General features: G+C 34.3%; 1 protein-coding gene across 1 annotated transcript; it reads left to right on the plus strand.

Annotated features, from left to right (window-relative positions):
- The first annotated feature begins 8,032 nt into the window (after positions 1-8,032).
- LOC147805752 (uncharacterized) lies at positions 8,033-17,411 on the plus strand. Its single transcript, XM_087149869.1, has 5 exons — positions 8,033-8,370; positions 10,242-10,365; positions 12,077-12,336; positions 15,044-15,311; positions 16,313-17,411. The coding sequence occupies exons 2-5, from the start codon at positions 10,251-10,253 to the stop codon at positions 16,846-16,848; spliced, it is 1,179 nt and encodes a 392-aa protein (XP_087005995.1). The 5' UTR covers positions 8,033-8,370; positions 10,242-10,250; the 3' UTR covers positions 16,849-17,411.
- The last annotated feature ends 962 nt before the right edge of the window (positions 17,412-18,373 follow it).

Raw genomic sequence — 18,373 nt, forward strand, 5'->3', positions numbered from 1 at the left:
AAGAATCCAATTTATTTCTTAATAACATGTTTTGTATGTTGTCGAGGATACGCTTCCATCCACCTCTCTTTTCAATACAATCATCAAACATGTATGAAATGAATCGCTCACACCTGTCTGAAAACTTTCGAGCGCAATCAAAGGGCCCTACATCGCAACAGTATCGATTTACTAATGACAAACGAACAATGCGCAGAAATACAAATATATGAGTAATTTGTATTGGTTGGTCTCGCTTAAGCATTGATATCGCTATCATAAGTATTTGGAAATTGATTTCTGAATCGCTCCATTCACACATGTCGGTGTTCTATGGCATCGGCTCAAATGCTGTGTATTCTGTCTTGATGTACTCATCAGCTATATCTTTTAGGTCTTGGTACAATTTTTCATCGGAATATTCAAACCCGTAAAGGAATCGGTCTACAATCCGAGATGTCCATGACTTGTCAGAGTCTGGTATATAAGAACATGCCAACAACTTCCACGAAGCAGCAGGAGGCTTCTCATCCGATTCACAAGGCGTGTGCTTTAGGGCCATCATTGTTAAATTACTTTGGTTCTTTTGCAGCTGACAATCCTCTGCTGTCGTTGATCCAGTAAATCTGTGTGGTCTTGACAAACCTTATAAACATCCAACAATAAAAAAAAAATAAAATAAAAAAATTTTTTTTTTTTTTTTTGAAAAAAATTAGCAACATGTTAAAACTTGTACGTTTTCTTAAAATTAAATTGTTTTGATTCAAAGTTTGGTTTGATTTTTTCCAAGGTTACTTTCCAACGTTCTGTAATTTGTGCAGGTGTCTTTCCCAACCAAATGTCTGCTTGCAAATTTTTAATTTCGCGCATTAAAACATCTACAAGTATTTTTCGATTCAAAGGCAATTTAATCTGGTTCAGGTAGAGTTCATTTGGATCAATTTGCTTTTCATCGCTTTCCTGCGAGGTTTCAACTTGATCCTTGTGTCGATCATCACTTTCTACTGGATCTTGATCAATTTGTTGATTGCTGCTTTCCTGCGAGCTTTCAACTTGATCCTTGTGTCGATCATCAGTTTCTACGGGTTCTCGATCAATTTGTTGATTGCTGCTTTCCTGTGAGATTTCAATTTGATCCATATATCGATCACAAGCTTCTAAGGGATCTTGATCAACAAATTGGTTATCGCTATCCCACGAGGTTTCCTCTCGATCCTCATTCCAATCATCATTTTCTAGAGGATCTTGATCAATGGATTGGTCGTTACTTTCCTTGAAAGTTTCGACGTGCTCCATATTTCGATCGTCACATTCTATCGTGTCTTTATCGAGAGGTTGGTCGTCACTTTCCTGGACAACTTCCACTTGATCTGAAATGATTTCACTGATATTCATTTTCAATTTACCACACCAAAAGCACGTCGGCAAAAAGTTTTTCAAAAGACAAATTGGACGATGAACTCCAAGCAACAGGCAAATCATCGGTAGGAAACACTTTGCAGTTGACCAAGAATATATCTTTGAAGATGTATTGAAAGCTCTGTTGAACAGAATTTCAGATACTTCACACGCAAACGCTAATGGTGAGAGGATAGGTAAAGCGACAGCAGACAATGTGTATCGAGCCAAACTTTTTTCGTAAGACCCATCGGCGAAATATCCAAAGAATCTGACAACTTTGTTGCATTTACATTTATATGCATCAACAATCAGAGGCGTATTCATATCAAATGTTTCAAACATTGGAAATGAATCCTTATCCAAATTGAAAAAATTGGTTCCCTCCATGGATTCAAGAGCAAGAGAATATTCACAAAGTTGTTCAGCAGGTTGTAATGATGGTACCAGCGATTCATCACAGAATATAAAGCTTTAAAAAAAAAAAAAATTTTTTTTTCTTTTTTTTTTCGGACGGACCATCTCGTTCAATCGTTCAAAGTATATCGTGTTGGGTGTCTATAAATTTTTTTATGTTGTTGTGTTTAATCTGTAATCCTCAACCCCATCGTCTTGTGCACCTGCGACATGTTCCTTGACGATGTATCGTCACGTAGCAAGTATTGGGAGTTTCACAGACCCAAGTAGCTATTCCTGTACTGCAATTCTCGCAAATGATAACAGAACACATACTGATCTTTCTTTATTTCTTCTCGTTAACTGGCTTCAATGATTTGAATCGTGATAAGAAAGAAGATTATCAGTATGAAGCATGACACGTTTCTGTGTTTAAAAAATGCTTACCGGGGTCACATTAATAAAACCAAACTGAACCAAGTCGCCTTGCAGGAAACTGATCCATTTTTACATCGGACGATGCGACTGGTTACGGAAGAGGAATCTTTTGTGGTTCCTTGGGACGTTTCGGAATTTACTTTTAAATTTCGTAAATCCACTCCCCAAGAACGATTGCATCAGGTCGTCTCGACGTATTTATTGCGCTTGGTAATGATTGTGAAAGAAGAAATGTACATTCGTACGTTTACCAAGCCAGAGTCCCAAATGACCATCATGGCTTGGAAAAATATTTTAAAAGAAAACATTTTTATAGTTTTAACCTTGTTGTACAATGTTAAATGGAATTCAGATTTACTGCTCAACAAATTTGAAACGTTGATTATGGATTTATTGGAGGGCAAAGCATCGGCCCTACGAGAGTTTTTAAATAATCAGTGTCACATCCCAGCATCCATAACGCCTGCTGAACAACTCTTTCCAAAACTCAATTTTCTCACAATTGGTCAGTTTGGATCGTCATGTTGACGATTGTTGCACTGGATGGCAGAAGCTATGGACGGTAGACCCAATGATTCAGAAGACGTCCTATTGGCCAAAAACATGTGGCGTGAGCAGATTGCAGAATCCATGTATCGAATGTTGCGGTGTGGAATATGTATGGCGCATTTGAAGCATATCGTCCAAGAATTGAAACCGCAATTGATGGACGAGAAGACTGAACAACGTAAACTGTGGTACAACATACACAACAAAGTAACGGAGAGCAAACTCGATCGCTATCGAACCAATGAAAATGCAAATTATTCAGAATCGGAATTTAATGAAGATGTATCATTTATGCGCCAGGCTCTATTCCCATAATAACTGCTCTTTGGAGGTTTGGTTGCTCGCATCTTGTTAATCTGCATCTGATCATAAATGTGTGGTGTAACTGCTTTTCGTCCGTCGGGAGCCACTAGAGCATCGACACTTCCTAGTACTTCGGGATTTAAAATATTCCACCATATAATGGATAAACCATATCCTATGGAATCCTTGAAAGCATAGTTTGATAACAACATTTGATTTTTAAATGATATCTTTTCCAATACACTATCATAAACGAGTCCTCCATAGGTGCCATAATAATATTTAGGGTCAACCATTACAAAATTTGGTTTTCGATTTACAGCACCAGGAAGTGCAGCGTCTCGTATCAAATTCAAACATTGAAATTTTTCCATCAATTCCTGCAGCGAATGGTATGGTACATGAACAAAAGCCATGTCTACAAGATTTGGGAAAATTAAAGCTCAACTACTTAAATACAAAAAAAAAAATTTTTTTTTTTTTTTTTTTTTTAATAGTATTGTTGTTTCTGTTGCATCCATACATGGTTTTCTGGAATAATAGTCATGGGAGGTGCAAACACAAATCTATTTTGTTTGAAATAATTCTTCAGCTTCATTATTTCTTGATCCCAAAATTGTTCAACTGCCATTGTACGAGCTTCTGTTGACGTGCATGGAAAGTCATATAGCTTATTGTGTTGATGATGGCAAGTGAAAATCCGTTCTGGTTTACATTTAATGCGTGTTACGTTTGGTAAACCACACACTTTGTTGAAAAACATTTTTTGCCTCTCTGACCTGTCTCCCACGTTCTGTTTGTTTGCAAACAATACATCTATTAAGACATGGTTCAAAACTAATCTCCAATTCCAAACATGCATTTTATAAATTATCGGTTTGACCTTATCTGCTACATTTGTGCATTGATGATGAAATCGCTCCTTGCATCTTGAATATCCCTTGTTACGTATCAAATCTGTCATCGAAACCATAAAATTATTTGGCAAAATCATTTGTAGAATATACACTTGATCGGGATCAAATGTCTTTGCAATGGATATTTCAAGAGGTAATCTTTTGCCATGGCCATACTGTATCCAAGCAAATTCGGCACACAGGTCAATAGGCTTATGGTTGATCATAGTCTATAAATAATATACAGTAGGCAGCAGTATAGACAATATTCACAAGTTGTGAGAGCCTCAGAAATTCTGATGATCAAGATTCGACGCCTAGCTTAAATAAGTAGCGTTTAAAAAAAAATTTTTTTTTTTTTTTAAATCAAGACCATGACTAAACATAGTTGGGTACACGCGTACGTACCGTCATCACAAAATGAACGTATATATGAGTTGATTGTAGTGAGAGACAATGACAATACACTTTATTACTTTGCAAATTCTATAGCTTGGTGCTTGGGACATGGCATTCCCCATGAAGCTGTACAGCAGTTGGTGAGTCAGGACCATATGTATTCTCTCGATTGGATATCTGGTATTTTTTTAAAGCTGGATGGCGTACAGGAATTGATAAGTAAATCCAATGCATCTTCATTTTCAAAAGATTTTGATTCCTATCATCGTCTTTGTCAAATCCAGCGCGGTGGTCTTTATCCTAACTAGACTCATAACCAGAGTCACAGCGGGGTCGACGTATTATTGGCCTGGGAAAATACCTTAAGCAACTTGAATCGAGGCTGCTGAATCGAGTGTTGCACAACGGACAAAATCTGTAGCGTACCAGACAACGTTTATGAAATTCGTGTTCACAATCCAATAACCACACCTCACTTCTTGGCCATAAAGCATCTCCACATACAAGACATACCATTATTGTGGTTTTTCAATCTACAACACGAGTTGTGTGTCTTGAAATATTTTAAAATAATCGTCTTTAATGGCGATTTTATACTTTTCCGCAAGTCGCAAGGTATTTGTAATATAATGTTGTATCAATCTCTCGTGTTTTGGTATAATAGCTACCGTAACACTTTGATTACGAAAAAGTTCTTGTCCCGTGAGCAGTCTCAGAAAGGCATCGTGAGCACATTTTGATTTTGTTACATCTAAGTGAATATCCTTCTTGACGGGTACTTGATTTACTCTTCCATCCATATATGGTAATGGAGTGACCAAAGCACGATTCGTGAGTGTCTTGGAGTTTTTGATGCAAATATTGCTGTATAGAGACCCCACATGCAATTGCTCTACTCGAGAAAAAGTTTCTGGAAACCACATTATCAGATGACTCGTTAAAATAATCACATGTTTCACATTTGGAGGCTTTTGAACAAATTTTCCAAAATAGGGTTCCACTACAAACAAGAAATCTAAATCGGGAACGGGTTCTTGGACGTTATAATTGCACACTTTGTCCCAAGGAGTGAGTACACCAATCGTGTCTGAAGCTGTAAACGCCAAATCCAAAAAGTAATTCAACATCAAGGGATGTCTTCCCAAATTTCCAAAAATGATTGTCATGTCTTTGTCACGACACGATTGAAACAAATTCATAGCCTTATCCATTTGAGAGAGAGAGAGTCATTTTGGATTGAGCCTCTCCCCGCTTTCGATCCTTAGCTTCTTGCAGATGATCTAGAGTACATTCTGGTTCAATCTTTTCATAATGATAATAGCTGGTTGTGTTTGGACTGAATTTCACAGACAACTTGCTTGCAGACATCTTGGTTGAATACGCTATGACAATTTGTGAACAGGTTCAATTTAAATACAAGTATAAAAAAAAAAAAAAATTTTTTTTTTCAATTTTCCATATCTACGACTTCGTGATTTTCATATTCTTCCTCAATCTCGCTTTCATCATCGACTTTGCTTTCATCATCGACTTTGCTTTCATCCTCACTGTTGGGCTCGGGTTTGCTAAGCTTCAAATACTTTTTCAAATACTCTTCCAGCTGCTCCTTTGACATTAATGCCTTGTACACTTTTACGCAACTATTTAGAACCTTTTCTGGTAAATGACCTTTCAATCACATTGACCTTTCAATCACAATTCATCTCACAACCCCCAGATCCCAGAGCCACGTGACGCAAAGCCACAGAGTCGCTCTCACACTGTCCGAGCCAGGTCCAGGAAAGCTGTCCAAGCATCTCAATGTCCTTGGGGCATTGACCTTTCAATCACAATTCATTTCACAACCCCCAGATCCCAGAGCCACAGAGTCGCTCTCACACTGTCTGAACCAGGTCCAGGAAAGCTGTTCACCCCTTCAAAGGATCCACGTGACGCAACCCTCTCAAAGATGTCAAGTGGGTTGGTGCCACATCCTCTGGATTCATGTGGTTTCGAACCCATGTCCTGTCACGTGATATCCTAAAAGTGCATCTGGTAAAAGTGTTTTGTCGCTCGACTTCCTGGAAATACATCCGGTGATATTCTAAAAGTGCATGTGGCGAAAGTGTTTTGTCGCTCGACTTCCTGGAAATACATCCAGTGACATTCTAAAAGTGCATCTGGCGGATGTGATGTGTCGCTCGACTTCCTGGAAGTGCATCCGGTGAAAGTGTTTTGTTGCTCGATTTCTTGAAAGTGCATCCGGTGAGGTGGATCTCATCGCATGACTTTCTGGAAATGCATCGTGTGATTCTTTTCAGGTCACGTGGCATTTTCTAGAACATTCCATGACGACTGGAGCTTCCTCTGTGTGTCTATAAAAAGGGCTTGCACGCCGAGGAGCCGTTATATTTTTTGACATAGAGTCGATTCCAGATGGCAAATCTTTTTATTGTGAGCAATCTCGTTCTCAAATCCCTCGATGAGGTGTTTCCATCCTATGCTTTTCTTCGGGAGGTGTTGTTGATGGGAGAGCCAGAGGTCGTGGAATGGGGGGACGAGGCGCATCCAGTGCTTCGATTCCTCGACCCGGAAGGCTATTCCGATGTGAGGCAGGTGAGGGGTGCTTTTAAGCGATTTCTCGATCTAGGGTTGCGTTTCGAGAATGATGTCAGTCACGTGAGCCCAGCTTTCCGATGCTTCAATCGCTTCGGCATGAGATGGATGATGAATATTGTGTTTGATTGGTTTAGGAAAGGCTATAACGTGACAGACGCTTTGCGGATTCGCCTAGCCAGCGAAATTCGCAATTGCCTCTTCTCGTTACCTTTGGAAAGCTGGTATTACGCCCCACCCGAGCCTTGCCCGATTTGTTTGGAGGAAATGTTGGAAATGCCTCATCAAACTCGTTGCCAGCACGTGTTTCACACACAGTGTCTGGACAATTGGTTGCGCACGCGTCTACACAGGACGTGTCCCCTTTGCCGACACGAAATCTAACTCTATGTCAAAAGCCATTTTTTTTTAAAAAATGGGACGAGTCCCCCTTATTGGGGACTCGTCCCATTTTTTTAAAATACACACAGAGCCAACATTGGGCGTTTGGGTGCAGACCCCTTGGACACCTTGAAAATGCATTGGACATGGCTTTTCTCTCTGGGGTGGTCACCCATTTCACATACACAATGGACTGCTTCACGAGAGGGCAGTGATAACGTTTCCAATCATGGTGTCATGACAAAAGAGCAGTGAGAACCGAGGCTTGAGACTATTTATTGTGTCGTTTTGCGTTTTCAATTTTATTTTGCAAGGGTCACGGTGCTTATCTATTTTTTCGAGTGACTGTATCACGATATTTTCCCCTATCTTATATTTTCCGTATTTAATTATCACAACTACTTATGAAATTTCCATGACACTTCATTTTGAAGCTATGTTCAATGGATTTTTCAGTTCCATATAGTTTCCTAACTAAAAAGTTTTTAATCTTTTTAAAAATCAAGACAGAAACTAACGTGCTTCCTTCTCTATACACGTTAATGGTGAAAGAATGCAAAGTGCTGCCATAAGTACAGAGTTCTGTTTAACGCCATCTGCAGTTCATTTCGATTGCCAACAGGTAAAGATTCTCATAAAGCGAAAAGCACCAGAAAATGAAACTTACTAGCTCTTTTTGGTTACCAATTTGTAAGTTTAAATGGCAACAGAAATTTCAAATTTGTTTACAGATCAACGAGTGAGCGAGTTCCCTGTTGGATTCCGTGGTAGCATGTTGTATTTGAAGAAGAGCCTCAGAGCTCAAATAAATTTTGATAGGCTAAATTAAGCCTTACCTATTGAAACGCAGTGCTATAAGCGAAAGCAGAGAGCACGCCGCACTTTACTTTACTCAATACTCAATACGAGTGAGCAAATTGGAACCCATGGACTAATGTAAAACAATTTTAATTAAATTGTTTATTTTACATTACTTTATAAAATCGTACATATCTTGTTATATCTTCAATAAATGCATTCAAGCATATATTTCTAGGTAATTTTTTTTGTTTATTACTTTATTCCTTGTGAAAATTGTAATCATGGAATGTTTATTCGGATCTGTAGATTTTTCAACTTTAATGTTTTACGACAGAATTTTCAATTCTCTAAACTGTCCAAATTACAAATAAATTATAGATTGATTGATTTTGAAAGCTAAGAACTTACAATTAACACTCTGTGATAATTTAGATTTATGGTAAGGGCGAGTACCGAAGTTAGACACATTTCACTCGGAGCTGCCTCCAGAAAGTGTTCAGCGATATAATTGCTGTTAAGTCATTAATTTTAATTTATTTATGATTGTTGATATATCAATCAGAATGATAAATTTTATGTTTAATTGTTTTTGAGAAAATATCTATAACAAATACTGCAGTTCCTGTTCATTCAATGACAGGTATAGGTTTATTATTTAAAACGTTTTAAACTTATTAAATGTTTCTATAATTTAGTAGTAATAGAGGTGAAAGTTAGTATTTGAGCTTGAGGGAAATAAAACGCTAGGAAAATGTTCTTGAGTTATAAGTTTTTTACTACCAAGAAAAAAATAAATGAAGAAATGGGGATATTTCCTTATCTTGATCTGTCACTCCAAGTGGAATCATCAAGGAGGCGCAAAATGACTTTTAAACTTGTAAGCTTTATTTTTTTTTAAAAAAAGAGATTTTCCACAGGGAGGGGGTGGCTATGAGTTATGCAGTTGGTCCCCTCCTGTGATGTTTTTGTGGTTCCTTGTGTGTTGCTGCCCAGAAGTTGCTAAGATTTGGTGATTATATGCCATTGAGCTCAATACAGGAATGATCGCACAATGATCTTTAAGAATGTATTTATATAAATTAAGATAATAATTTTGTATTGGAAATTTTGGTATTAGTCAATTGAGTTATAAAACTAGATATATATTTAATGTGCAATGTTTAATTCTAGTCAAAAATATTTACATTTATTTATCAGCTGTTTATGATTTACCAGGGTAGTAAGGGGCCGTTCAAAAAGTACGTACACAGAAATGGAGAAATTTTAACCCCTCCCCCCCTTCGTACATAACCGTACACAAGGTCTTACTCCCCCCCCTTAGAGTACGTACATTTTATTAGTCTACCCCCCTTTTTCATAAAAATTAAAATAATTATGTTTTAAAAAAATTAAATATTTATTTAATATAATTTATTAATTTAAATTATTTAAACAATAACACCCAACTTTTTGTACGTACTTTGTATAATACCTCCCCCCTCCCCATCATACAAAACCGTACAAAATAGCAAATCCCCTCCCCCCCTTCGGGTTGTACGTACTTTTTGAACGGCCCCTAGGAAGAAAATGGAGAAAGAAAACTAGGCAAAAAATGGTAATTCAAAATGTATCTTAAGCTATCTAAAATAATTAAGCTTTAAATAAAATACAAAATAATGCAGTTTACTTACATTGGCTGTTTTCATTATTAAAAATTTATTTATTTCATTCTAATTTTATTATTTATTTAATATTTGAATTATAATTGTGTTAACATTGTCTTTTCAACCTAACATAGTAAAATAAAAACTTTGAAGAAGTTTCCTGGGAAAGTTTGTTATTTATATTAGAGTTTATAAAAATGTTGAAAATTTCCTTTTAATTGCAGCATAACCAGTACAATCTTAAATTTTACTCGTTCTTTGCAAATGAATACCTTTAGATAAATTTTAAGGATAAGTTGTTAGTACTTATGCTCTGCCTTTTCTGTCATATTTTCTACAAAGAAATATTTACTTATTCTAAATGTGATGAACTGAGACTTTTTTTAACTGTTGTAACCTGTATATAGGACTGTTTTTTGCCAATTTTTTTTATTGAAATTTCTTACATACATTGATGTTTTAGGAATGCAATATGAAAGGAATTGTACGTCCTTCGAAAGTGTCTGATTTAGTACCTATAACCTTTCCATCTTATCCTCATGATGACTCAGAGAAAGTTGATAACACATATGGTGTTATCAGTAAAAGTAAGTTATTTTCTAATGATATTTAAATCGATTATTCATTTGCTTATATAGAGTTGCCTTTACTGTCAAGCACTGAGTGATAAAACGCATTTTTTTTAAAAAGAAATGGCTCAAATGATGTAGTCCAAATGGGAAATAATAAGTATTTATATGTTAAATGTAGGATGCAACATTCTATATTTTAATTAGTTTAATGAATTTATTTACTTACCTAGAGAAAATTGTTATAATTTTCAAATATTGAAAATGAAGTAACAGAGCTGATATGCATATTTAATGCAGTATATTTTTTTTAAGGATAAAAATAACATAGTCCATAATGTACAGTCCATAGTAAGATAAGTTTTTTGTTTTTGGATTTTACATTTTTCTAGTTTATTATCTATTGGTACTGGATATTGAATTAAGCTTGATTCCAATAGAAAGTACACTGTTTTTTTGATTTTTTTTCCTTCAATTTTGCACGATTTTTGTTCGAACAGCATAGTTAAAAAGTATTTGTACTTTTTAATTATTTTTTTTATAATATCCTTCTTATTTGTTGACTTTTAGTAGCCAGAAAATGATTCAGTATCAGTAATTGCAGTAAAGGCATAGTTTTAAATCATACAGAATTTTTTACTGTTGTTAGAGAAGTTCTTTCTGTTTGCAGTACCCAAAAAAAGAATACTAAATAGCGGAACAATCTTATAATACAGTAAAGCTCAGTTACTCCGACACCTACCTGACCAATTGGGGGTATGTTGAAAAATCGAAAGTGTTAGATAATCAGGGAAACTGATTTTGTCGATAAACATTAAACTACGAATAAAATAACTCAGAACAATTAGCGATTAAAATAAATTTTTATAAAAGCCCACACTTTTATTTTACCTTCCTATTTTAAAAAAAACGAGACAATATAACTAATAAAGTCATTAATATTTTTTTGTTTTCTGTTTAATAGAGATGTCTTTGCCAGAGGCTTAACTATATCTCTTGACTTTTTTTTTTATCAATCTTACAAATATTGGTACTTGTTGATGGCAATCAGTTGTTTACACTATTTTACTTTGAAATGAAACATATTCCTATTGGTTACTACTTATAACTTATTGATCACTGACATTAAAAAGTAAAAGGTAATTAAAAAGATGTCAGTTTAAATGTCCCTATTGTCATTTTCTAGCAGTCAAATTTTAGAATCGTCATCACAGCATTAAATATGTTTGCTGAATTGATATGTTACAACCCAAAATTGAAAAATGAATCAATAATTGGGTAACATCAGCTGTAATAATGATGAAGTGTGTGACGAAAGAGGTGTCAGATAACTGAAGGATCTGATTGGTGTCAGGTAATCAGGTGTATATATATGCATACTAGTTCAAAACACAGTTTAAAAGATTTAAATACTTTGCATTTCACAGCAATTCATTTTAAGTATTATACTACTGTGGTCTATTTGAGGAAAAAAAAAAGACATTTAAATTATTTTCTCTGAAAATTTTGCTGCTTCATTGCATATTGATCATGTTTACCTCTTGCTTCTAAAAAGATAAATATTAATTAAATTTAATGCAAAATAGTTTTTTTGTGTTTATTTTCATCTGATATTATAACTGATAAAAAGTCTTCTTAAAGTATTCATCTTAGAAAAACTTATATTTATTTAACATTTTATTTAAAACTTATTTATTTAACCTTATTAAACATTTTCTTTCTGTTATAGATAACTTATGGATGTGTTTAGTTCGTAATACAAGCATCAACATCTTTTCTACTGAAACTGGAAGATGGTGTGGAAAATATTGTTTTGCAGAATCTTTAAATAATCCATCCGCTAAAGTGACTAACGTTGTTGAGTTTATATCCTCACACATATCATATCAGTGTTTGCTTGTCTCTATTGATCAAGATGAAGAAAGTCAAATATGCATGTTTAATGTTGATACTGGAAAAGTTGTGCAATCAATTTTAATACCAGAAAAAGTATGCGTTATTATTTTTACTTATTAGACATTTTTAATATTCTTCAGTTAAATTATTGTATAGGTTAGGGGTTTACAACCTTTTTGAGTGAAGGGCCACATGTGCAGCAGATTGACTAATGAAGGGCCGCATGCCAAAGTATATTGACAGCAATTGTTATATAAACATATAAATTGTTAAACAAACAAATATAGTAATTGTTATATAAACATCATTGTTCTAGGCACTAAATTTTTTTGTCAGTTAACCCGTTTAACCTTCATGTGATTTTTAATATATTTGCTGTTTGTGATTTTTAAATTGCATAAATTAGAAATGCGATGAGTGATTTTCAAATCGCATCAGCACGAATCGAGATGTGCTAAGTTGCAAAAAGACGGCTCTCTACTTCTAATTTTTAAAATATGTGAATATAAATCACGATATGTGGTTTTTAAATAGCGTGAATATGAATCTTGGTGTATGATTTTTAAATTGCGAGAAGGTAACAATGTATGGTATTTTAAACGCAAGAATACGAATAGCTATATGTGATTTTAAATCGTGAATTTTGAATCATGTGACAACAAAAACAATAGGTTGGGTGCATGCTCTTAAACTTGCACATGTTCATGGGACTAAAGAAATATGCACATGTTTTGAATTTTTTTTTTTTTAAAGGGACCGGGTTTAATATAAATGTACACATCTCATTTTTATTCATATTATTATTCTCTTCGGGAAGGTGGCTATTTTGCCAAGATACTTAATTACATTTCTAGTTACATAAAAAATTTAAAACAGAATCGAATTTCACGAGTTGTAATATTGTGCTAAAATATCAGGATATTTTAAATCACAAGTAATAATGCAGCAATTAACGGGAAAAAGAAAAAAAAAACAAGTTCGAAAAATCACTTATATTTATGTTAAAATCGGTACAAATAAGGCACATAAAAAGTAATTGTTTTAATGCGTGATTCAAAACTTGCATGCTGTTAAATTATAGTATTAAAAATATCAGAGTATCTAGTATAGGTAATCATTATTTATTTTTTTATATATGTCTGCTTCGTTCATCATTCATTTTGTTTTTTTTGTTATAAGGTTTTAATAAGAATTAACTAGATAATTTTTTCTGTTAAATCTTATTATTATTTCCTAGGTAGTATTTGTTAAAAAAATTTTGTAATAGCCATTGGGGTTAATTTGGCATTGGAAGGTCCTTAACTAATACTTGAGTTTTTTTTTTCAATATTATTCTCCTAGCTTTTGTTTTAATTGAATTTGATAAACATAAAATTTTTTTTTAAAAATCCAGTAAAATAGCTAATTCTGTCAAACCTCAAGTTACGAAAAATGATTTCTAACTCATTTGTTATTCTGATAATTAGAGTAAAGTCTTATGTCCAAATTTATTTCCTAGGTAGTATTTGTTAAAAAAATTTTGTAATAGCCATTGGGGTTAATTTGGCATTGGAAGGTCCTTAACTAATACTTGAGTTTTTTTTTTCAATATTATTCTCCTAGCTTTTGTTTTAATTGAATTTGATAAACATAAAATTTTTTTTAAAAAATCCAGTAAAATAGCTAATTCTGTCAAACCTCAAGTTACGAAAAATGATTTCTAACTCATTTGTTATTCTGATAATTCGAGTAAAGTCTTATGTCCAAATTTATTTCTTGGTGACTCTTAATTTCATAAAATATTTTTGATTGCCAAAACAAATCCCCCCTCCCTCAATTTCTGAAGAATTTTGAATTTCAATTTGAAATTTCTCCTAAGCTTTAGTTCTTAAAAGCTGTTCAAGTATAATTTCGTAAAGCACTTCTTTAAGCCATGGTTAGAAACAAATTGCCATGTTTGAAAAGCAATTTCCTGACTATTTATTTTAGTAGGATTCATATAAGATATCTGTACAAGAAACTTTATTTTTAAGATTGGAATGAACTTACTAATTTAAGGATTTTTAAAGAAACCAATTTTCATTTGCATAAGCAGATGCCCTAATATTGCAGTATGTGGTGTTTGGGAGAATCAAATATTAAGAGGCTAGAGCATTAGGAGATATGTTAGAGGAATTTCAACGAAGTGCTAATGAAGAAATAAACATTTTAAAATTTTTTGAAATACTTGCTGTGTAACTTTTAAAATCAACACAGTTATTAATTATGCTGAAGAGTTAAAAATATGATTTTTGATGTCTAATAATTTTATTATCTAGCATTTAATTTCATGGTATCAAGGTTTAATTAAATTCAGAGAGCTAAGAAAATATGTTACATTTTATGTGAGATCTAAGAAATAATCAAGCAAGTTGTAGTGTATCTACCACTGCAAATATACAATTCCAGTTCACTAGTATATAAGACATGCTAATTCGATTCTATGTTGGGGTACCTTTTCATAGATGAAGGATGACATTGTCGATATCTACTCTCCCCTCACAAATTAATGTAAGAAACAAGCTAATAAATGTTTCATAGTTTAAAGTTTCTTTCTCGTAATCATTGTTTAACCTTCAGAAATCAAGAATCTCAGTTTTTATTTCTTCATTTAATGTCTTGTTATTTTTCCGTTTGTGTGCTGGAAAAAAATTGTTTGGCCTATATCTTTGTATGGCAAAGTTTTTTCCCTACTTACAATGTATGACATGCTTCCATTGCACTTGTCACTATTAGGAATTGTTTATTAAAGGAATAACTTTCTTTATTAATCTTTATTTAGGTATCGTCATTAGATGTTGTTAGTGGCGATGGAGGAGTGTGTATGGAGACTCATTATTTAAATCGGCGTTTAAGGTATATGTTTGGCATTGTTGTTGTTGGAACAGTGGATAGCCATATTTATTTTTTAGACCTTTGTTTAGATGAAAGTTTTAGCTGTGATGAAACAATGCCAAATATAACACTTGTTTTAAGGCAAAATGAATATTCTACTCAAAAAAGAGAAGCTGCCTTAGTTAAGAAACAACATATTTTCTTACGCTTGAATGGTATGATAATTCACATGTTTTATTTTTGCATTTAATTAGTGAATTTTTTCTCATATGTTATTGGTGGATAAAAATAGGATATTAGTACAGAATTAATATGCTGTACAATTATATGCACCTACAGCTAAAACTAGATATAATGCCCATAGAAATAAAAATCTAAATTTTTTTGTCAGTATAATTGTTTAAACATTTTTTAAGGAAGATCATGACCATTAACAAAATTAATGTTTAAAAACAATTTTTGACTTTTTAGAAAGACTCCAATATAACAGTTATGCTTTTATATGTATAAACCTTGCTAAACTATGCCTAAACCTTAGCTTTGTGATGGTATTTAGAATTTTTAAACATATATAAAGAAAAATTTATATGTAATTGGGTTTGTCATTCTTTAAAACACTTGAAAGAAATAAACATTTTATTTTTCAACATGTCCGTTCACAACTTGGACAATTTTTACAATTAAAATAAAAAAATTTGTAGAATTACTTGGTTATACATACTTGGTTGTCTATTTCATCAAATTTCATTAAAATCAAAGCTGTCCAAAAAAAAATCAATATCATTAAAATCAAAGCTATTCTTATCAAAGCTACTTAAAGTGACTGGCGTAAATAAATATTCTGGTTCTAATTTTTCCAGAAGTATGTTGCAAACACACTATATATTTAAAAAAAAAATACAAAATGCCTTTATGTTGATAATTTTATTTTTTTGTTGCAAAATATTTTGAAACCAAATTACATAATGTGGTGATAGAATGTATAAATGTTAATGGTAACACAGCAATTTTAGATTTAAGAAGATACATTTGAGAAGTATTAGATTTCAATTGCAAAATATCATATAGATTTATAAAAACATCTGCATTCAACTTGTTTTCTAATTCAAATAGAAATTTTACAACAAAATTGACTTTTCTGTGTAAATTGATTTATCTCCTATTTAAAGAATGTTATGATTTATATTCTTTTTTATTCTTCTCACTTCAACTCTAGCCATCATGACCCAGCAATCTCACATTTGTGGATTTGTTCATCTCCACGGCTACATGATCAACCAACAGTTTTACGTGCGAGAACTCTCTGCTCTCTCGGTGAGGAACGAGGAACCACCGATCCGTGTCGGCTTCTCCATCGACTCTGCACCGCAAAGCCACCTCGATCTGTTGTCGGCTGAATTTCTCTACGCCAACGTACATGGACTTTGCTTGATGAGTCGACCTCACGAATCTGTGCAGCCACAATCTAACGTCCGAACTATCCTGCAAAATATCTACCTACAGCTCCTGAAAGCCTATCCAGGGGGCAACCGCCTAACGTTTAAAGGTTGTGATGCGACTGCTAAACTCCTACAAGAGCTCGACATACCCGCCGTCAATCTGGGGACCTGGGGTTGCCCACGATTCGACCTCCTCCCATTCGATGCTGAAAAGTCGTGTGGATTTCATTCGAGATCCATGAGAAAAAATTGTGGCAACGTCAAACTGTGTGCTCTCAAAAATTGGTTGGCCCACGACTGTGACGTGATGTAAAGCGTTTTTTTGAACACGCACGGTTTTTCCATCTCTTTTTCCAAAAAAGGGATGGGTAAGAAAATGGGGAAACGCTCTCGGTCTAGAGACTGTTTCCCCATTTTTTTACAACACGGGTCGTGCCAAGCTTGAACAAATGACCCCACGATTGTCTACGCGATCCATCTGCTGCTTGCGCTCTGATGGATTTACAATCACCAATGGTTATGTGTGCAAGTCTGGCGACGGATCCATTGCGAAGCAGGAGCTCTTTGATAAACTGTCTAGCCTAAACGCAACGACCCTCGTCTTACCAGACGACACGACACGGAAATTATGGAGCGACATCCTGAGCACGTGGCCGAAATATCATCCTGCTCACGATATAAAGATTGTGACTCTGGATACTTTGCCTGAGCCGCCCATCGGACGGTGCGAGTCTTGCGGTCGGGAAGAGTGTCACCGTTGGATTGCAGTAGTGGGTGGTATTTCACGCTACCTGAATATGTACTTTAAACCAATATATCATTGATGCTGTAAATCATTTTGAATAGATTAATAAAAAAAAGGCTTTACGATCTTAACTCATCTGGATTTCTTGGAGCAAACATTTCTTTTTTCTGCATTGTCTTTAAGAATGGAGATGGGGATGAATGCGGATGAGGATGAATGTCCAATCTGTTGTACTTCTTTTAAATTGCTAAAACCAATTTATGAAACTCCCTGCAAGCACTTGTTCCACAGGCCATGTCTCGATCTATGGTTGAAGGTCCGTGTACGTCAGACTTGCCCCGAGTGCCGCAAAAAAATATCGAGAGATTTGTGTGAAACAATTTACTACGGCAGAAAAACATTTAATATGCCTACGCAATGTCAAATTGATTTTTACGACACTGAGCTGTATAATGCGAAATTTAAATTCAGAGAATGCATTTCAAAAATTGAACACTGCCTGGAGGGTGTGAAACCATTGCTTCAGGAAGACGAATCCCTATTTCGATCGATTTGTGGACTAGGTGAACAGTTCTATGAATCGTCCGGTTGGGCGCATTACAATTTTCTTGATATTGTAACACTACTCGGAAATCTAACAAGTAAATACAGGAATGATGGAATAAACATGCAAAACCAATTTCCAGACGAACGTGACAAAATTGATTTTTATCGAGATTGCATACCTCCTAAGCGAAAAATCTTCAGAGACGTCGTTTTAAAACTCCAACATGATATTGAGAAAGTGCTAACATTGAGTGAGGAGAGCAACGTCCTCCATCGCGAGATAAAAGACGATTTTAAACGGTTTACAGAATCATACGCGTTGGCAAACGAGAGTCTGCACCGAATTGAAGGAGCCATGGAGGCCCTCAAGAATGAGAAGTTGCAAATGTTGCAGGATGAAAAAATTTGAAAACTCTCTAAACTCTCTGATTTTAAAACTCTCTGAAATTCTCAATTACATTGATAAAAAAAAAAAAATTTTTTTTTTTTTTCTTTTTTACGATAGTCTTATAAATGCAAGTCGGTAGGTCCTCACATCACATTAAAC

Source organism: Parasteatoda tepidariorum, chromosome 8, assembly GCF_982258835.1.
Source record: "Parasteatoda tepidariorum strain Cologne lab strain chromosome 8, Ptep-v5.0, whole genome shotgun sequence".
In the NCBI taxonomy this organism is placed as follows: domain Eukaryota; kingdom Metazoa; phylum Arthropoda; class Arachnida; order Araneae; family Theridiidae; genus Parasteatoda; species Parasteatoda tepidariorum.

What these genes read in the sequence shown, in the direction of transcription:
- LOC147805752 (XM_087149869.1), top strand. Translation starts at nt 10,251, where the DNA reads ATGAAAGGAATTGTACGTCCTTCGAAAGTGTCTGATTTAGTACCTATA. An exon ending in ATATGGTGTTATCAGTAAAA is followed by an intron (nt 10,366 to 12,076) that starts GTAAGTTATTTT and finishes TTTCTGTTATAG; the next exon opens with ATAACTTATGGATGTGTTTA. An exon ending in TATTTTCTTACGCTTGAATG is followed by an intron (nt 15,312 to 16,312) that starts GTATGATAATTC and finishes CTTCAACTCTAG; the next exon opens with CCATCATGACCCAGCAATCT.